Here is a 21,392-nt window from a genome sequence, read left to right as displayed (position 1 = left end):
CATCAGCCGATGAAGAAGAAGAACCAAGAGTTGAAGCAGAAAGAGTTGCTACACCCCCGTCTCACCAAGATGTTGTTCGAGAACGTGTCCGACCCTCCAGCTTCTGAAGTGGAGGTTAACGATCCTGAGGCGGCCACCAACATCACCACTGAAACCAATGACGTTGTCATGGCTGAAGCTAATGTGGCGCCTGAAGCTACTGCGGTGCCAGAAGTACAAGCGCCTGAAGCCACTGCAGCGCCCGAAGCCACTGCTGAAGCACCTGAAGCCAATGTGGCCCCTGAAGCCCATGTCAACGACAATGCCAATGCTCCTGTCCCCCCTCCAAGACCGCACACCATTGAGCTGGCATTTGATCATGGTCAGCCTGTTATGGTTCGATGGCCCATTCTGGTTCCTCCACCTGCTGCGGGTCCCCAATTTGACTATCATGTCGAGGACAGACCTTCCGTCCAGAAGCCCAAGCCAAGACTTCCACAATTCCCAGGCAATGCAACTTCACCTGGGGTCTTCAATGTGAATGGCTTCGTGGCACATAACACCTTCTTCAACAGCGCAAGAACCCTTATACCAAACCTCGCATTTCATCAGATCGGTTCTGGAGCTATCAGCAGCGCAACTACGATTCATGCGTCTTATACAATCAAGGGCGCATATTTCCACATATGCGCCTCGACTCTGAAGCTATAGCTGGCCTGCCCTGCCTTGAAGAAGCGTTGGATTGCTTCAGAGATGCTGGACTGCTGCAATTTGTCACAGATAAGGAACACTGGAATGAAGAGCTTCTGCTACAGTTCTATGCAACTCTTCACATTTGAGGCTACAACAGGGATCCAAAGACTTGGGTCCTTGAGTGGATGACATGCAATGTCCATCATGAAGCCAAAGCTCTTGATATCATTGAGCTCACAGGCCTGCCCACTCCTGGTGAATACTATGAACCAGGTTGTCAACAACACCAGAATGCCTTGGAAAGCATTTTTCAGAAGGCAGAACCCAACATGAGTCAAATGCTGAGCATGATGAAGCCTTTACCTCACGACGCTGAATACCCATCTGAATTCTTTGTTGAAGACCTAGAGTATCTGCCTCGCACCATTTACCATATCATCAGAAAGACTCTATGGCCTGTCAAAGGATATTCATCTGCAGCGAAGCTTGAAGGAGCAATGAATACTTTGGTTTTCTATATCTTCAATGGCATCAGCTTCAATGCTCAAGACTTCTTCATCAGACAGATGGCTGCATCTGGCTCTGACATTTTTGGTCTAAAGTTTTATGCTCCATGGGTAATGCGCCTTATCAAGCTTCACTCTGCAATCAACTATCAGCCGTCTACGCGCAATCATCTTGTCTTCTTGCCAGAGGTTGATCTGTCGGTTGAAGCTATTTACCCAGAGCCTGCTAAGGATCCCATTTATCTTCACAATGTTGATCACCAAAGCTTCACCCAGCCTATTGAAGGAGTTCAAGCAGTCTCGCGCGTTTATCCCCTTGATGGCAACACACGTGCCCCTCGCGCTCAAACTGACGCCACTGGTAGCATCATTGCGCAAAGGCCTCGAAGGCGATCTCGTGTCCTAAATGACCGAGAGCTTCAACCAGTTTGTCATCAATCACCAAAAAGGGGGAGATTGTAAGTGCATCTAGTGCCACCCCTAGTTGGTTTTGGAGTATTGACGACAAACTTGGTTGAGGGACTAATGTGTTTGTGAGAATTGCAGGATAACACAGGTAGAAGTCCCTCATTGATTCGGTTTTCCTACCAGAGATGACCCCTAAAATGTATGAAGACATTGAAGTCAAAGGTGGTATGTGAAGACATTCACATTGAAGACTATGACAAGAGAAGACATCGCATGAAGACTATGGAGCGCGAAGACTTAGTTGTTTCGTCGTTCTTTTTCTTCTTCGTTGAGTCATAGGAACCACCGTACTGTTAAGTGGGGTCCAAGAGAACCAGTCATAATGACTGAAGTGATGCTTAGCCAAAATCCTATGTCTTCGAATGAAGACTATGAGAGCAAATCTTATCCAGAGTTGGATAAGTCAGCTTTGCTTGTAGCCCAAGTAAAGTTGCCGTGTGTTTGAAATCTGATCGTTGGAACACGTGTTAGTTCCTTAGTGACCCATGGTCATTTTGGACAAATCAGGTCGGGTTGCCTAGTGGCTATAAATAGCCCACCCCCTACAACCATAAACGGTCGGCTGCTCAGAGTTAGTGTACGACTTTTGTCGTTTGAGAGCAACCCACCTCGAAGCCTTTGAGAGAGAATTCCTTGCGAGGATAAAGCCCTAAACACCCAGAGCCAAAGAGTGTTAGGCATCACTTAAGTCTTCCTGTCTGTGTGACCTGAAGACTTATTACACTTGAGGACTATGAATCCTCCAGCCGGTTAGGCGTCGCGTTTTGAGCATCCAAGAGTCATTGTGGATCGCCGGTGAACGAAGTTTGTGAAGGTTTGAAAGTCTGCCATGAAGACTTACCAGAGTGATTGGGCGAGGACTGGGTGTCCTTAGCTCAAGGGGAATAAGGTGAAGACACGGTCTTCTGAGTTGAATCTCAGCCTCCCTAACCAGACGTATAGTTGTCACAGCAAGTGGAACTGGTCCAACAAATCATTGTCTTCAACGAGTCACTGGTTCTATCCTTCCCATCTCTTTATTTACAGTTGATCCTTGTGAAGTCACTGTTTGTTTGCATTATCTTTTGTCTTCACTGAGTGACTGCTTGTTCTGATTGGCTTCATACTATGTTCCTACCTGATCCATACTGCCTAGCTGCCATTAGTTGTTGTGCTTTCACTTCATTGAATACTTGACTATGGTTTGCTTAGTGTAGTCTACCTTCCGCTGCATGGTAATAGGTTTATTTCTATCGTTTGTCTTCGAAACTCCCATGTTTTGAAGACTTTCTTAAAAATCGCCTATTCACCCCCCTCTAGTCGATCACTAGCACTTTCACATTTCGAGACTCCTCGTTATGCCCGTGATCACATCCGAGACTCCAAACAATCTTCGGTACATCAAAACATATAAAATCATAATATAACTGTCATCAAAACTTTAAGCGCACGGACCCTACGGGTTCGAGAACTATGTAGACATGATCGAGACACGTCTCCGATCAATAACCAATAGCGGAACCTGGATGCTCATATTGGCTCCCACATATTCTACGAAGATCTTTATCGGTCAAACCGCATAACAACATACGTTGTTCCCTTTGTCATCGGTATGTTACTTGCCCGAGATTCGATCGTTGGTATCTCAATACCTAGTTCAATCTCATTACCGGCAAGTCTCTTTACTCGTTCCGTAATACATCATCCCACAACTAACTCATTAGTTGCAATGCTTGCAAGGCTTAAGTGATGTGCATTACCGAGAGGGCCCAGAGTACCTCTCCGACAATCGGAGTGACAAATCCTAATCTCGAAATACGCCAACCCAACAAGTACCTTTGGAGACACCTGTAGAGCACCTTTATAATCACCCAGTTATGTTGTGACGTTTGGTAGCACACAAAGTGTTCCTCCGGTAAACGGGAGTTGCATAATCTCATAGTCATAGGAACATGTATAAGTCATGAAGAAAGCAATAGCAACAAACTAAACGATCAAGTGCTAAGCTAACGAAATGGGTCAAGTCAATCACATCATTCTCCTAATGATGTGATCCCGTTAATCAAATGACAACTCATGTCTATGGCTAGGAAACATAACCATCTTTGATCAACGAGCTAGTCAAGTAGAGGCATACTAGTGACACTCTGTTTGTCTATGTATTCACACAAGTATTATGTTCCTGGTTAATACAATTCTAGCATGAATAATAAACATCTATCATGATATAAGGAAATAAATAATAACTTTATTATTGCCTCTAGGGCATATTTCCTTCACCTAGCTGGTTGGTGCTCTTGTGGCGGGTCCCGGTGGCTTCTGCCACGCGAATCTGGCCCGGGCAGCCCCAGATCTGGTGTGTGGTGGGCTGCTTTGATTCAGCTGGCAGTGGGTGACACTGTGGCACAGTTTGGCTGTGTGTGGTCCGGCTCCGGCCAATTCTGCGATGGTGGGGTTGAGACGTCTTCCACTGCACTGAGGATGCAGGATGGCGGCGCAGCACCGCCGCTCTTGGCGGTGGTTTTGGGGTTGTTATGGCAGCGCGAGGGGGGCGTGGTGATTTTGTCGGCCGTGTAGGTGGTGGTTGGCGGTGGCGAGTTGTGAGCGTGCTTGGCCGCCGTTATTTGTGATTGCTGTGGTGACGATGAGTTTGGTGAGCTCCATGTGAAAGCCTAGATTGACCCCGGTCGATGCCGGCGTCGATGGCGTCCTAGGTAGTCGTTCCCTCGTTGGAGGCGTCGTCGTGCAGCCCCTTCACCTCCTTCGGCATCTAGGCCATGGACTCTTCAGGTGAAAACCCAATCTTCGACCTTGGCCGAAGTGGCCGTCAAAGGCGTTCCTCTTCGCTTCCCTTTTGGGGGCGACGCCTTGGAGGTCCGGTCCTTCATCCGTTGGCGGTGGCTTCTGTGGTTTTGTAGCTTCGTCATCTTCTAGGCGAGTGCGCGGCCTCGGGGCCCGTGTGGAAGTCGGAGCGGCGACTCCGGAAGTCTATCATGTGTGGTGTTTGGCTTTGGTCGCTAGGGCAACATGACAGTCGGCTAGGTGGGTCCACGGCCTTGTGGCCGGTGTGGAAGTCGGCGCGGCGGCGCCGAAGATCTCATGTGTGTAGGGTGTTGGCTTTGGCCTCTAGGGTGGCAAAGCCGTCAACTAGACTGGTGCACGACCTCGGGGCCGGTGTGGATGTCGGGGCGGCGGCTCCAGATCCAAGTGTTGTGTTGTAGGGTGTCGCAGAGTCTCCGGTCACTTGGGTGGCACTATCGGGGATTCAATTGGTGCATATCCTCATCTAGCGTGTGCGTATATCGTAGATGTATCGGTTTTCATCCAACTTTTCTTATAAATTGATCAATTCTTTTTTTTCTTAATGATGAAAAGGCAAAGCTCCTGCCTGTTGCTCGAAAGAAAAAAAAACAGTTCACTTTTTTTACATCGATTATGTCTACTTTGTGAACTGTAAACTTAGTAGTAAGTAAGATTGATCGTAATTTAGGTAGTAATTTATTAGATTCCCTAAAAAAGCAGTAGTAATTTATTACAATCAACTTTTTACCGAGCTGCAAATATTTGGTCCAAATTTTCAACGAGCGCACCCGCGAATGCGAGCCATAACGTCTGAATTTTAGCCCTTGGATAGTCAAATAGAGGGGCCTCCGTGCAAAAACGGAAAAAACGCACCCCAGGTTTTCCTCGTCTCGCGTTCGGGGGATCGATACAAATTCGAAAGGGGAAGAAGCCTCGAGGCGCACGCGACGATTTTTCCAGACCCAAATCTCCCCCCATTCTCCCACCCATCCACCAACCCCGTTCCTTCCTCGCCGGCACGAAGCCAGGGCCGCCGGAGATGTCGCCGGCGGCGGACAGCGCGTCGGGATCGAAGCGGCAGGCGGAGCTGCTCAAGCAGGAGGGCAACACCTGCTTCAAGAAGGACCGCATCAGCGCCGCCATCGACGCCTACACCGGGGTAAGCAGGGGTTGCTCGCGCTCGCCGCCGCGCGGCTAGCTTATCTTCGCGCGCCCATTTTTTGCTGGATTGGAGTCGCTAGGCTCCATTTGCTTCAGACGAATCCGTGTGCTGCGGAATGGTTTAGCGGTCTGAAACGACGGAGCCCATTCTACCGAGGATCGTGGCTAGTTGCGGGCCGTCGCTTTGATCAATCATCGGGAATTCCTGCCGAATTCTACCAACTGTAGCTTTGCTGAATTATCTGACATGGAATGCTATGCCATTACCTATATATGTGTGCTTTTACCTGTGAGCAGTTAGGTGGTTTGATCAGTGATTACACATATTCTTCCCTCTTTGTTAGCTGAGAGGAGCTACTTAACAGAACACCATTATGTCATTGTGCAGGTAAGAAATGCAGGATGAGTCACATTTAAGCATCTTGGGTATTCATTTTCAATGCCAATGCTTATCTTGGGTATTCATTTTCAATGCTGATGCTTTTTATAAGGCCTGCCCGGACCCCCGGAGAAGAGAGAACAGAGAAAATGTGGTTTCTGCATCATGGTGTACTTTTACACCTGGGCATAGAAATTAGAAACTACTCACGTATCTCTAGAAGTGTTGCATATGTGAACTCTACAAATTATAACTTTCGCTATGGTCACAAGAAAGATGGAATGTTGTGGCAAGTCATACATGTTTGCAATCCAGCTAAGACTACAATTTAGTTCTAGTTGCTTCGGAACTCTTCTTGTTTTGCCTCTTCAGATCATGAGCTCTTTAAGATGTTCCAACTTACCCTCTATGAGTTAATAGAAGTGAATACCCCCAAACCGTTTATTTGCTAAAAATAGGTGGAATTATATGACCATGTGCACTATAGAATAGCCGGTGCCTTTCATCTTGTAAGATGCAAGGCCATTTACTTTTCCTCGTATCTGACTATAAGGAAGGTAATTAATTATTTTCTTTTGGATAATACAATGAAATGAATCACGAATGTGCTTAACTTCGAAACATGTGGCACAAATGGAAATAGACATAATGTAGTCTCCATGTTATACTTTCAAACAGGTGCATGCTGCAACCGTATTTTATTTCACGAAAATAAAACTACAAATTCATCTAATATAAGCATTAGTACATTGTCAAAATCAACATAGAAATGGTTTCAGGCTTACGTACACCTTGTTATAGCAGTAGTACATTTTTTTGCAGGAAAGCAGTAGTACATTGTTAAGACTTGTTTTCGATTGATCGTACACATGTATGCATGTAGTACACTGCTCAGATACGTATGTGTTGTCACGTACATGTTACATGTTTTCTCATGTTAACCTATACAGATGCATACATATGCAATAGACCTTCCAATTCCGTTGATGCGCAATATACCAAATACAAAAGACACTGATGCCTATTTGGTAGTTACGGGTGACCTATTACCCCCTAGGAGGTAAAATAGGCAGGGACGGTTCGGATTTCAGGGTTCCCGGGACCAAACTAAAGCCCGAGGCCCTTAGTAATTGAAAACTAGCGCAAAGCTATAGTTATAGGCTTATAGCCATTTCTCTCTGTTACTATGTTAACTTCGTGATATTAACTTCTATGTTTGCCCAAACATGCCTAAAAAGACGAATTACATTCAAGGTACAAGCTGAACCTGGAGAAGGAATAATAGTACTCCTGCAGCAAGCGAGGTTGTCGGTTGATATATCTCCTGCATTATTAGTTGTGACAACGTAAGAAATTGTGGTTAGGCTTTTAGGCAAAGCCTGTGCGGGTGTTGTTTTCGCACACCTGGGTCCTAGGTGCCTGTGCTCCCTTTATTTTAGAACAACTAAGGAATGAATTAGAAAAAAAAAATTGATGCAAGTAGATAAAGAACGAACTATGTATCTTCAAGTTCATGTGAAATAAATAGTGATTGAAGTATGATGAAAGAGAAAATGAGGAGCTAAAACTGCAGCCTCGGGTGCTATAAGTTTGATTTCAGTGCACATGCGACAGAAAGTGCTACGGAACATAAAATTCTACACATATTATTGACCCCACCACTCTTTGTTGTGTGTGAAAAAGTTAGAAGAATGCAAATCATTTTTTAGAACCAGGAGTATTTCTTATGCTTTTCACCGAAGCCAGTGCATGTTATCGTTTTGGAAAGAGAAGAGCAAGAATGAGGTGGCCTTTGTTTTGTACGAGAAAACTATTGTTGCAAATGCACTCTCATTTGCTCTGGAGGAAATAGTTTTTTTTAGCTAGCTAGAGTAAAATGGCACTCCACCAGTCAAGCGAACAAAGGATGCACATGGGCCGCCACTGCCTGTACTAGAGTTTATTGGATGTTTGTCATTTATCGATTTGGTTGGACACTTCAGCGCTGGGTTCTAAAAATCATTGCCGACTTAGCTGGGCCGGCCTCCTAGAGGTTTAGGGGCCCAGGGTCGTTGCCCTGGCTGCCCTGCCCCAGGGCCGAGCCTGGTAATAGGTTACCATGTTTAGTCTTGCTCCCTGGATCAATAAAAATGAATGGCCCAGAAAGTTTGGGAGCGTCTTAAAATTTCTCTTCATGGCGTCAGTTGTAGAAATATTTATTCTGTCAACTTGGTGTGCCTTTTTATTTAGAAATTCCTGCATTATTTACACCTTCCTTGCTAACTGCGGCATATTATTGGTTAACAGGCTATAGCTCTCTGCCAAAATGTTGCAGTATACTGGACCAACCGAGCACTGTGCTATAAGAAGCGGAAGTATGTACAACTCCTATTTTCATTTGTTTATCGCGTCTTATTCGTCTTCGATGCACTCCAAGGTTTACATTGTACTGTGTTGCTATTAAATTTGGCAGTGAGTGGGCTAAGGTTGAGGAAGATTGTAGAATGGCTATCCATTATGACAGCCACTCCGTTAAGGTGCGTTTGTGTCTTGAGCTTTATTTAGTAGTTAACCTCTTTAAATGCTTTGTTTATGTATTCCAAGGTCACGATTCCTGTAGTGCAAATAAATAGCATTTTCCGTTTTGACCAAAGATGTAATGGATTTGATCTTTTACCCTGTTTTGAGAAACTCCTTGTAGCATGTATCCACACTCTAGTTAAGTTAGGCTTTATTCGGTATTACTGGATCTTTTAGTGTACACATTATCCTGCAATTGGAAACTGCATCTAGAAGGTCTCTAGTGTTGTCTCCTTAGTTTGCTCTTTGTTTTGCCGGCCTGTGTGCCATGAAGCTTCATGCTGGTTGTGGCCGTTTGAACTTGTTACTTATGCCTTGTCGTGTGCTCGATGGTTCTGATAACTCTGTCGGATGCTTGGTGGCTTTATTAATATTAAGTCGGGCTGTCGCCTTTTATCTAAGAAACTGGACCTAGACATATGAACAATTTGAGGTTGCACGGTGTTGACCTCTCAGCTGGGAGGTTACTTGAGATATGTAGCTATGTAGCTGCGCTCATTGTTAACTCAATATCAAGCTTGTGTTTTGTTTGGTTCATTTGACTAAGATTGAATTTTAGGGGCTGTTTGGTTCGTGCCATTGCCAGCCCCGCCAAACCTGGGCTAGCCAAAAGATTGGCGAGCGAATCTGCCGCCGATAACTCGCCAACGAATTGGCGTAGGATTGAACTAGAGAAACTGAGGTGGTCTGGGCGCGCCAATTTTTGGGTAGCCATCCAAACGGGCAACGAAATCTGGTCAACAACCAATGTTTTGGACGGGCAGCCCAGGGCTCCAATCCAAACAGCCCCTTAGACCTGATTTGCCAAATCATTTAAGAAGTCCTGTATCATTTTATTTTGGGCTCTAGTGCTTGTTCTTACTATAGCAAAATGTCCTTGAATGTATTGTGACATTCATCATCACTAGAAGACAATGTATGAATTGCCTCGTGAATCTGTAAGCAAACCTATAATGTTCTTGCTTTAGGTAATGTGTATGCTTCAAATACCCTTGGTAAAAAGTTAATCATAAAAGTACATGTAGCATTTCAAGATTATTCAGCTTCCTTTTTAAAGAGAGAAAGTAAGAGATGATTGCTTCAGGTCTGGACATTTTGAAATCGGCTTGAACACTACTGTTCGAACTTGATGTTACACTACACGCGACATAGTTTTCGTTTTGTTGAAAAAGCATCATCGTAATATTTTCCTTGCAATGTTAGTATGTTTATTCTTCTGTCTGTAGTGACAATGTTTTTTTTACTCTGTTGGTAGGCGCATTACATGCTTGGGCTTGCACTTCTCAACAGGCAAGAATTGGCTGGAGGAATAAAAGCACTAGAAAAGGTTCCTCTCTTGTTAAGCTCTTTGTTGCTCCAACTATCAGTATTGATCTGACTATTTGTAGAAAATATTGACTTACCATTAACGTGAGTAACCCACTTATGGGTGATGGTTTAATTGCGCCTTACTGGCATTCTTTCCTGATGTCTGTATTGGACTCCTGAATTGGATTTGGTATTATTTAGGTACTAATTTGGCCTTTTCAGAGACACAATATTGATTGGGAGCACATCTTACTAACATCCACCTGCCCTATCTTTCGTCCTCTCATTTTGGTAATTTGTAAATGTGATCTTAATCTGGGTAAAAGAAAATTGTTGTGCGGAGTTGATCATGGGTATTACCAACTACCAACACAAACAGGAAAGTGCGATGCTAAATGCCATCATTGATGTAGTTTGCTCTTTTGATGATGTTATTTTAGTTGCAAAACAATTATGTTTATGCCATTTTTACTGATGAACCAAACTATGCAAAATTAGTCTTTGGAGCTTGGAAGGGGTGCACATCCTGCAAGCTATATGGTTGAAGAGATATGGCAAGAGCTTTCTAAAGCAAAATACATTGAATGGGAAGGACTATCAAAAATGCGATCCTCTCAAATGCATAAACTGAAGTGCGTAACTAATTTTTTTTCCCTGCATTGCGTATCAGTGGGATGTATTGCAGTTCCTGTCTAACATATCATTTGTCCTTTTGCAGTGCAACATGTAAAGAAGCTCTAAAGAGTTATAACAGCCTTGATAATCCAACTGCAGACGTGTCTGAAGAGCATCTAAATGAGCTAGATGAAGTTTTCAGGAAAGCTGCAAAGGCTGATACTCCAACAGAAGTATGAAACTGCCTTGCAAAGTGCTTACTTTTATACTGGCTTGCCTGGTCTAATAATCAAACAACATGCATTTTGTGCAGGTTCCTGACCATCTCTGCTGCAAAATTACACTTGATATCTTCAGGGATCCAGTGATCACTCCAAGCGGAATTACTTACGAGAGGGCTGTGATTCTTGACCATTTAAATAGGGTAAGCAGAAGCGTGAAATAAACATAAATCTCTTGAGACATACTTGGATACTCGTGTTTTGCGTACCAAACTCATGAGACTTTCAAATTCGTAGGTGGGGAAATTTGACCCTGTGACCCGTGAACCACTGGAACCATTCCAACTAATATCAAACCTTGCCGTCAAGGAGGCTGTAGATGTATTTTTGAAGGACCATGGTTGGGCTTACAAGATCAGGTGATTGATTTGTACAATTGAATTGGTAGGGTACACCTTGATTGGAAGTAAGATTGGCAATACATAGTTATGTTGTTCTGTTGACATAAAGGAAGTTGTACATACTTTCGAGTGTTGTTAAATTGGACTGGATCATACATAGAACTTGTCATGGGCAATACATAGTTGGGTTTAGCAAGTACAATTGCTGATATCTTCACATCCTTTGGCTATTTGTGTTCCTAAACGTTTTCAGAGCAGAGGGCAGGCCTGGCACAGTGGTGAAGTCCTCCCCACTTGTGTCAAGATGTCTTGGGTTTGAACCAGTCTTTCTGCATTGCAACTTTGCAGGGGTAAGACTAGGTTCCTATAATCCCTCAATAGACCATTCCGTTTCTAAATATAAGTCTTTTTAGAGATTTCAATGCAGACTATATACGGAGCAAAATGAGTGAATCTATACTCTAAAATATGTCTATATACATCCGTATGTAGTTCTTATTGAAATCTCTAAAAAGAGTTACACTTAGGAACGGAGGGAGTATAATCTACTCTCTCCATCTCCCAAAAGAAGGCCTATAAATTTTGTCTTGAAGTCAAATGTTCGATTGAGTTTGCGATCAACAATCCATTGCACTGTTTGGCTTGAGACAAGTTTTATAGGCTTCCTTTTTGAAGGAGGGTGTACATCATTGCTGGTAGTGGATTGTTTGGATTCGGGATTTTGCTTTAGGAATGTCGAACAACATCCAAGTCCAGTGTGCTTAGCTCAACTACGTAGATAGTTGAGTTCAGAAATAACAATGGTAGGAGTAGTAAACTTGAATTCGATGAGAATTGAGTAGGGCAAAATAGTACGAAGTACTAAAAGAAAACGCATGATGAAATTGTTCTGTTTCCCGATAGATAAAAATTACAATGTTCTCAGACCGCCCAGCAGTACTTCGGTTGCAAACAACAGTTTTGTTTAGTTCATGTTCTTGCCTAAGTCATGTCATGGGCTTCTGGAGCAGCGCCGAGAGGTACCACTCGTTCTTCTCCACTCCGCCGTCCGGCTTCCGGCCGGCGTTCCACCGCAGCCTCTTGAACCCCACGCGGTGAAGCATTGGAGCATACGTAGCGTTCAGCTGCGCGCCGGGGAAGACGAAGTGGTCGAGCCAGAACAGCCCGCCGGGCCTGAGAACCCTGTAGACGTCAAACAGCGCGAACTCCATCGCCACGCCGTCGCCGGGCACCATCCAGTCGCTCGTCAGCTCGCGCCCCGCGTGCACGACGTCGAGCGTGCCATCGAAGAAGGGCAGGCGGCGCGCCGGGCCTACGTGCAGTGGTACGAGCCCCCGCGAGGCGACGAAGCTGCCGAACGGCGCCCCGGCGTTGGTGGTCGCGGTCACCACGGTCACCCCGCGCTCGCGCATCCGGGCCGCGAACGTGCCGCCCCCGCCGCCGATGTCGAGCCCGATGCGCACCGTGCCCTTGGGCTTGGCCGCGAGCGCCGTGTCGACGGAGTAGGCGAGCGCGCCGTCGTCGCGCGTCCACAGGCCCTTCTCCCGGCGACCGCGGAGGTCGAGGCCCAAGCCACGGCTCGCCATGCACGAGTAGTTCCTGCACGGGTGGTACGCGTCCCAGACGACGCTGGTGTCCGGCGGCATTGACCACAGGCTCTTCGGCAGCGGCGCCGGCTCAGCGTACCCGGGCGGTGACTGCGGCCGGCAACGCCGCCTGGGCAGGGGCTCGCAGCCCCCGCGCATGAGCAGGTGCTCGAGCGCCGCGTCGGACGGGCACTCGCCGCCGGGCTTGTAGTCCATGTACCGCTCGAGCTCGTCCTGGAAGCGGCCGCACGCGTGGCCCAGAGCCGCCTCGCCGTCGGAGGCGTTCCCGACAGCCAGCTTGAGCTCGCCGACGAGCTCGCGCGCCCACCACCCATTGCCGGACGCGGGCGCCTCCTCCTTCCGCTGATCGTCGCCGCCGCGCGCTGCTTCGGCGAGGAGGGTCTGGAGGAGCGCGGTGGCGGTGCCGAGGCGCGCGTGGAGGCCGGCGAGCTCGACGCGGCTGGACTCGAGCGCAGACCGCGTGGCATTGAGGTCCGCGAGGAGGGCGGCGGAGTCGTCCCAGAGGCGGACGGTGGCGGGCTCGTAGCGGCGGACGACCGAGGCGCCGGCGCCGGAGGAGAGGAGGATGGAGGCGGTGTTGGTGACCAGGAAGAGCAGCAGCGTCACAGTGGTCGTGCTGCACCTGCACCAGCGCCTCCCGTTGGGGGGGCTGAGTTGCTTCTTCCCCAGCAGTTCGCCCTCCATTTTGATTCTCCCCCTCGCAAACTGTATCTAGCTACTGTTGGCGATGCAAGTTTTGGTTTAATTCTTCGCGCGCGCGAGTTGCGACATGCATGTAGTATTAGCTAATCGGAAGTGCCAAGTGCTAACGACCTAGGTAGAGAGTTATTAGTCTAGTAATGATAGTTTAGAGTGGAGGATCCATCGATCGAGCTTGATTCAATCGCGTTGCGTAGGACGTGGAAAGGAGGGAGTAAGACGCTTGCAGATCCATACTACTACTACAACGTTAATGCACGTTCATGTTGCTTAGTCCGTGGTGAATCTGGAGGTCGTTTGGTGTCCATTAGCGAAATGCGAGGAGCGAATCCAGGTCCATGGTTGCCTTCGCTACAAGCCAGTTAGCCAGATTAAAGAAATGATAGCAGTCGGTCCGTCCTTGCTTAGAGATTCATGCCATGTTTTCTAGTTTATGTTTGCTTTTGTTTCATAGTATCACACATTCACACCCCGTGGCCGCGGTGATCGGCAGACGCCCAGACGTGAGGAAGAGGGTGCTGACGCCGCTTGTGGAGAGCGGCCATCGGAAAGACAGGAGATTCGGACGAGAGGAAGAGACGCAGGACACAAAAAGTTCGTGAGACGAAGAAACATGAAAAATAAAAAATGAAATAAGGAAAAAGAAAAAACCAGATGAAAACAAAAAAACTAGCCGGAAGCTTCTAGAAGCCTCCCAAAACTGGCTAAGAACGTTTTTTTTAGACATCCTCGCCAGGCTTTATTTAAATTGTCACAATATTTACAGGGATAAAATTCAAATCTCCGGGGAGGCCTAACCAGACACGGCGGCCTAACCCGAGCGAAAGTGCATGCCTAGCAAGATTGTGAGTCTCGAAATTTGAGCTCCTAAATTCATGGACAAAATTACAAGCAATAAAAGCATTCGATCTCTCTATGATTTCATGTACGATTGCCACATGATTCGACGATGTACCTTTCTTGATTTCATTCACCACGATCTTGCAATCAGACGCCACTTGTATCTTATGCACATATAAATCCTCCGCGAGCGCCAGCGCCTCTCTTACCGCCAATGCTTCCAATGCAACAGGATCAAATATGTGTTGGAAAGTAAGAGAAGAGGCACCCAGGAAAGTGCCAGCCACATCCCTACATATTACTCCAACTGCACCAAATTTTCCACTTGAAACAGTGGCATCAACATTAAACTTCACGTGATCTAGTGGCGGAGGTTGCCAAAGAGCTGACCTGGGCATCCGGCTTGCATTAGTCCGCTGTACTGGCGTTGATAGTATCTGTATATCCCTCAAAAAAGCATTGATGAAAAGATGGATCTGCATAGGGCTGTCACATATATCCTCATGAATGGCTTTACGCCTTGATCTCCAAATTGCCCAAAGAGTAACAATCATGCGAGTAAATTCTTCATGCTTTAGTTTCTCATACATTGTGAAGATCCAGTTTTTAGCATTTAAACTCATGTTGTCACACATATGCTCCACTATCTCTTCCGACGAAAGAGACCAAACGCACCTTGCAGTAATACAGTTAATTAAAGCATGTTTCCAACTGTCCTCCGCTGGGCAGAACAGACAGGCCGGGGTTGAGGCCATGTCGATGATGCAAAATGTCTGAAGTTGGTACCGAGTCCTTGCACAATCTCCATACAAATTTTTTCAGTTTCGAGGGAACCTTGATGTTCCACAAAGACACCCACGCCTTCTTCTCTTGTTCGTATGCTGAAGAGCCTCCATTACCAGCCAATAAAATTTCCCTTTGGGTTTTGATATTGAAGAGCATCTTGTAAACCGAGCTGACTGAAAACTTGCCTCGACGGTCTTCTCCCCAAGCCCAAAAATCATCTGTTCTCTTCGTACACGGTGGGATAGATAATATGACATTCACGTCAATTGGAAGAAAAACCCTTCTCAACTCCTCCTCCTTCCAAGTACTTGTAGCTGCATTTATAAGTTCAGAAACTAGTTTTGGTGGGTTTGCCACAAGGGAACAGATCGGCCTCATCATGCCCGTTCTGGGCAACCAATTTTCTGTCCATATATTGGTATTTTCGCCCGTTCCAATCCGCTTAATGATGCCCTGTGCAACAGCATTTCGTCCATCAATAATAGCCCTCCAAATCTGCGACGAATGGGTTCCCAGTTCAGAATTTAAGAAAGAATTCGATGGGAAGTATACAACCTTTAGTATCCTTGCACTCAATGTCGCAGGCCCCTCAACCAAGCGCCATGCTTGTCTTGCAAGGAGGGATAGGTTGAGTAATTCTATGTCTCGAAAGCCTAATCCTCCCAAAGATTTTAGTTTAGTGCATACAGCCCACGAAACCCAGCATGGCTTCCTTTTACCTCTCTTGCTTCCCCACCAGAATTGGCGGATCATTGACGTCACATTCTCACAAATGCCACGCGGCAGCCTGAAGCATGCTATAGAATAAACCGGAATAGCTTGGGCGACTGCTTTTATCAATACTTCCTTACCCGCATAAGATAATAACTTCTCCATCCATCCTTTTATCTTTTCCCACACTCTGTCCCTCAAATATTTGAAGGTTCCGTTCCTCGAGTGCCCTACATCAGTGGGCATGCCAAGATACCTCTCACTCAATTGTTCATTGTGCACATCAAGCGAGTTTTTTATGCCATCGCGAACAGATTGAGGGCACCCCTTACTGAAAAAATTGATGATTTTGCATTGTTCACTCGCTGGCCAGAAGCATTGCAATAGGTAGTCAACAATTTTGACACTGTAGTCGCCCCCTCATTACTCGCTTTGAATAGCAGCAGGCTATCATCAGCAAAGAGAAGATGGTTAACAACCGGAGCTGTCGGAGCCACCTGTACTCCCACGAAATGCGATGACTGAGTTTCAGATTTCAAAAGGCACGAAAGGCCCTCCGCTGCAATCAAAAAGAGGTAAGGGGAGATTGGATCTCCCTGTCGAATACCCCTGGTAGGTTTGAACTGATCCAGTTTCTCTCCATTAAAAAGTACTGAAAACGATACTGACTTGATCATGCCCATGACAATTCCAATCCAAGATCTTGCAAAGCCAAGCTTAATTATAATTGCCTCCAGATACGACCACTCTAGCCAGTCGTAAGCTTTCATCATGTCCAGCTTCAAAGCACAATGACTGTTGGATTTGGATTTGCTCCTCTTCATGAAATGCAGGCATTCATAGGCACATATAGTATTGTCCGTGATCAATCTTCCAAGAACGAAACCAGATTGTTCCTCAGAAATAATGTCAGGCAAAATTTGTTGGGGAGCGTAGTAATTTCAAAAAATTTCCTACGCACACGCAAGATCATGGTGATGCATAGCAACGAGAGGGGAGAGTGTTGTCCACGTACCCTCGTAGACCGAAAGCGGAAGCGTTATGACAACGCGGTTGATGTAGTCGTACGTCTTCACGGCCCGACCGATCAAGCACCGAAACTACGGCACCTCCGAGTTCTAGCACATGTTCAGCTCGATGACAATCCCCGGACTCCGATACAGCAAAGTGTCGGGGAAGAGTTCCGTCAGCACGACGGCGTGGTGACGATCTTGATGTTCTACCGTCGCAGGGCTTCGCCTAAGCACCGCTACAATATTATCGAGGATTATGGTGGAGGGGGGCACCACACACGGCTAAGAGAACGATCACGAAGATCAACTTGTGTGTCTAGAGGTGCCCCCTGCCCCCGTATATAAAGGAGCAAGGGGGGAGGCTGGCCGGCCCTTGGGGCGCGCCAAGGAGGGGGGAGTCCTCCTCCTAGTAGGAGTAGGACTCCCCTTTCCTAGTCCAACTAGGAAGAGAGAAGGGGGAAGGAAAGAGAGGGAGAGGGAGAGGGAAAGAGGGGCCGCGCCCCCTCCCCTAGTCCAATTCGGACTCCTCATGGGAGGGGGCGCGCCACCTCCTGGGCTGCTGCCCTCTCTCTCCCCTCAAGCCCACTAAGGCCCAATACTTCCCCGGGGGGTTCCGGTAACCCTTCCGGCACTCCGGTTTTCTCCGAAATCATCCGAAACACTTTCGGTGTCCGAATATAGCCGTCCAATATATCGATCTTTATGTCTCGACCATTTCGAGACTCCTCGTCATGTCCGTGATCACATCCGGGACTCCGAACAACCTTCGGTACATCAAAATATATAAACTCATAATGAAACTGTCATCGTAACGTTAAGCGTGCGGACCCTACGGGTTCGAGAACAATGTAGACATGACCGAGACACGTCTCCGATCAATAACCAATAGCGGAACCTGGATGCTCATATTGTCTCCTACATATTCTACGAAGATCTTTATCGGTCAGACCGCATAACAACATACGTTGTTCCCTTTGTCATCGGTATGTTACTTGCCCGAGATCCGATCGTCGGTATCTCAATACCTAGTTCAATCTCGTTACGGGCAAGTCTCTTTACTCGTTTCGTAATACATCATCTCGCAACTAACTCATTAGTTGCATTGCTTGCAAGGCTTAAGTGATGTGCATTACCGAGAGGGCCCAGAGATACCTCTCCGATAATCGGAGTGACAAATCCTAATCTCGAAATACGCTAACCCAACATGTACCTTTGGAGACACCTGTAGAGCACCTTTATAATCACCCAGTTACGTTGTGACGTTTGGTAGCACACAAAGTGTTCCTCCGGCAAACGGGAGTTGCATAATCTCATAGTCACAGGAACATGTATAAGTCATGAAGAAAGCAATAGCAACATACTAAACGATCGGGTGCTAAGCTAATGGAATGGGTCATGTCAATCACATCATTCTCCTAATGATGTGATCCCGTTAATCAAATGACAACACATGTCTATGGTTAGGAAGCATAACCATCTTCGATTAACGAGCTAGTCAAGTAGAGGCATACTAGTGACGTTTAGTTTGTCTATGTATTCACACAAGTATTATGTTTCCGGTTAATACAATTCTAGCATGAATAATAAACATTTATCATGATATAAGGAAATAAATAATAACTTTATTATTGCCTCTAGGGCATATTTCCTTCAGTCTCCCACTTGCACTAGAGTCAATAATCTAGATCACACAGTAATGATTCTAACACCCATGGAGCCTTGGTGCTGATCATGTTTTGCTTGTGGAAGAGGCTTAGTCAATGGGTCTGCTATATTCAGATCCGTATGTATCTTGCAAATCTCAATGTCTCCCACCTGGACTAGATCCCGGATGGAATTGAAGCGTCTCTTGATGTGCTTGGTTCTCTTGTGAAATCTGGATTCCTTTGCCAAGGCAATTGCACCAGTATTGTCACAAAAGATTTTTATTGGACCCGATGCACTAGGTATGACACCTAGATCGGATATGAACTCCTTCATCTAGACTCCTTCGTTTGCTGCTTCCGAAGCAGCTATGTACTCCGCTTCACATGTAGATCCCGCCACGACGCTTTGTTTAGAACTGCACCAACTGACAGCTCCACCGTTTAATGTAAATACGTATCCGGTTTGCGATTTAGAATCGTCCAGATCAGTGTCAAAGCTTGCATCAACGTAATCATTTACGATGAGCTCTTTGTCACCTCGATATACGAGAAACATATCCTTAGTCCTTTTCAGGTATTTCAGGATGTTCTTGACCGCTGTCCAGTGATCCACTCCTTTAGTACTTTGGTACCTACCTGCTAGACTTATAGCAAGACACACATCAGGTCTGGTACACAGCATTGCATACATGATAGAGCCTATGGCTGAAGCATAGGGAACATCTTTCATTTTCTCTCTATCTTCTGCAGTGGTCGGGCATTGAGTCTTACTCAACTTCACACCTTGTAACACAGGCAAGAATCCTTTCTTTGCTTGATCCATTTTGAACTTCTTAAAAACTTTGTCAAGGTATGTGCTTTGTGAAAGTCCAATTAAGCGTCTTGATCTGTCTCTATAGATCTTAATGCCCAATATGTAAGCAGCTTCACCAAGGTTTTTCATTGAAAAACTCTTATTCAAGTATCCCTTTATGATATCCAGAAATTCTATATCATTTCCGATTAGCAATATGTCATCCACATATAATATCAGAAATGCTATAGAGCTCCCACTCACTTTCTTGTAAATACAGGCTTCTCCAAAAGTCTGTACAAAACCAAATGCTTTGATCACACTATAAAAGCGTTTATTCCAACTCCGAGAGGCTTGCACCAGTCCATAAATGGATCGCTGGAGCTTGCACACTTTGTTAGCTCCCTTTGGATCGACAAAACCTTCCAGCTGCATCATATACAACTCTTCTTCCAGAAATCCATTCAGGAATGCAGTTTTGACATCCATCTGCCAAATTTCATAATCATAAAATGCGGCAATTGCTAACATGATTCGGACAGACCTAAACATCGCTACGGGTGAGAAGGTCTCATCGTAGTCAGTCCCTTGAACTTGTCAAAAACCTTTTACGACAAGTTGAGCTTTGTAGACAGTAACATTACCGTCAGCGTCAGTCTTCTTCTTGAAGATCCATTTATTCTCAATTGCTTGCCGATCATTGGGCAAGTCAACCAAAGTCCACCCTTTGTTCTTATACATGGATCCCATCTCAGATTTCATGACTTCAAGCCATTTTGCGGAATCTGGGCTCACCATTGCTTCTTCATAGTTCGTAGGTTCATCATGATCTAGTAGCATGACTTCCAAAACAGGATTACCGTACCACTCCAGTGCGGCTCTTACTCTGGTTGATCTACGAGGTTCAGTAGTAACTTGTTCTGAAGTTTCATGATCATCATCATTAGCTTCCTCACTAATTGGTGCAGGTGTCACAAAAATCGGTTTCTGTGATGTACTAATTTCCAATAAGGGAGCAGGTACAGTTACCTCATCAAGTTCTACTTTCCTCCCACTCACTTCTTTCAAGAGAAACTCCTTCTCTAGAAAGGATCCATTCTTAGCAACAAATGTCTTGCCTTCGGATCTGTGATAGAAGGTGTACCCAACTGTCTCCTTTGGGTATCCTATGAAGACACATTTCTCCGATTTGGGTTCGAGCTTATCAGGTTGAAGTTTTTTTCACATAAGCATCGCAGCCCCAAACTTTTAGAAACGACAACTTTGGTTTCTTGCCAAACCACAGTTCATAAGGCGTCGTCTCAACGAATTTTGATGGTGCCCCATTTAACGTGAATGCAGCCGTCTCTAAAGTATAACCCCAAAACAATAGCGGTAAATCTGTAAGAGACATCATAGATCGCACCATATCAAGTAAAGTATGATTACGACGTTCGGACACACCATTACGCTGTGGTGTTCCGGGTGGCGTGAGTTGTGAAACTATTCCGCATTGTTTCAAATGTAGACCAAACTCGTAACTCAAATATTCTCCTCGACGATCAGATCATAGAAACTTTATTTTCTTGTTACGATGATTTTCAACTTCACTCTGAAATTCTTTGAACTTTTCAAATGTTTCAGACTTATGTTTCATTAAGTAGATATACCCATGTCTGCTTAAATCATCTGTGAAGGTGAGAAAATAACGATATTCGCCACGAGCTTCAACATTCATTGGACCACATACATCTGTATGTATGATTTCCAACAAATCTGTTGCTCTCTCCATAGTACCGGAGAACGGCGTTTTAGTCATCTTGCCCATGAGGCACGGTTCGCAAGTACCAAGTGATTCATAATCAAGTGGTTCCAAAAGTCCATCAGTATGGAGTTTCTTCATGCGCTTTACACCGATATGACCTAAACGGCAGTGCCACAAATAAGTCGCACTATCATTATCAACTCTGCATCTTTTGGCTTCAACATTATGAATATGTGTATCACTACTATCGAGATTCATCAAAAATAGACCACTCTTCAAGGATGCATGACCATAAAAGATATTACTCATATAAATAGAACAACCATTATTCTCTGATTTAAATGAATAACCGTCTCGCATCAAACAAGATTCATATATAATGTTCATGCTTAACGCTGGCACCAAATAACAATTATTTAGGTCTAATACTAATCTCGATGGTACATGTAGAGGTAGCGTGCCGACCGCGATCACATCAACTT

The 21,392-nt window shown here is 45.6% G+C and overlaps 2 protein-coding genes across 2 annotated transcripts; one reads left to right on the top strand and one right to left on the bottom strand.

Moving 5' to 3' along the window:
• The first annotated feature begins 5,281 nt into the window (after nt 1–5,281).
• Nucleotides 5,282–11,288, top strand: CHIP (carboxyl terminus of HSC70-interacting protein). The gene is made up of 8 exons (XM_048685533.1): nt 5,282–5,586; nt 8,254–8,321; nt 8,420–8,483; nt 9,782–9,853; nt 10,333–10,466; nt 10,553–10,682; nt 10,763–10,873; nt 10,968–11,288. The coding sequence occupies exons 1-8, from the start codon at nt 5,467–5,469 to the stop codon at nt 11,091–11,093; spliced, it is 825 nt and encodes a 274-aa protein (XP_048541490.1). The 5' UTR covers nt 5,282–5,466; the 3' UTR covers nt 11,094–11,288.
• A 125-nt stretch (nt 11,289–11,413) lies between these two features.
• On the bottom strand, nt 11,414–14,043 carry LOC147960007 (putative methyltransferase At1g29790). The gene has a single exon (XM_087534426.1). The coding sequence runs from the start codon at nt 13,360–13,362 to the stop codon at nt 12,058–12,060; it is 1,305 nt and encodes a 434-aa protein (XP_087390552.1). The 5' UTR covers nt 13,363–14,043; the 3' UTR covers nt 11,414–12,057.
• Between the last annotated feature and the right edge of the window lie 7,349 nt (nt 14,044–21,392).

The sequence above is a fragment of the Triticum urartu genome, chromosome 7A, assembly GCF_056163025.1.
Source record: "Triticum urartu cultivar PI428250 chromosome 7A, HENAU_Tu73, whole genome shotgun sequence".
Classification (NCBI taxonomy): domain Eukaryota; kingdom Viridiplantae; phylum Streptophyta; class Magnoliopsida; order Poales; family Poaceae; genus Triticum; species Triticum urartu.
Note: the sequence above shows the minus strand (reverse complement) of the source record. Positions and strands in the feature narration are given on the sequence as shown.

Coding starts and splice junctions, on each gene's coding strand:
- LOC147960007 (XM_087534426.1), bottom strand. CDS start 13,362: ATGGAGGGCGAACTGCTGGGGAAGAAGCAACTCAGCCCCCCCAACGGG.
- CHIP (XM_048685533.1), top strand. CDS start 5,467: ATGTCGCCGGCGGCGGACAGCGCGTCGGGATCGAAGCGGCAGGCGGAG. Junction 9,854..10,332: donor GAATAAAAGCACTAGAAAAG/GTTCCTCTCTTG, acceptor ATGCAAAATTAG/TCTTTGGAGCTTGGAAGGGG. Junction 10,683..10,762: donor AGGCTGATACTCCAACAGAA/GTATGAAACTGC, acceptor CATTTTGTGCAG/GTTCCTGACCATCTCTGCTG.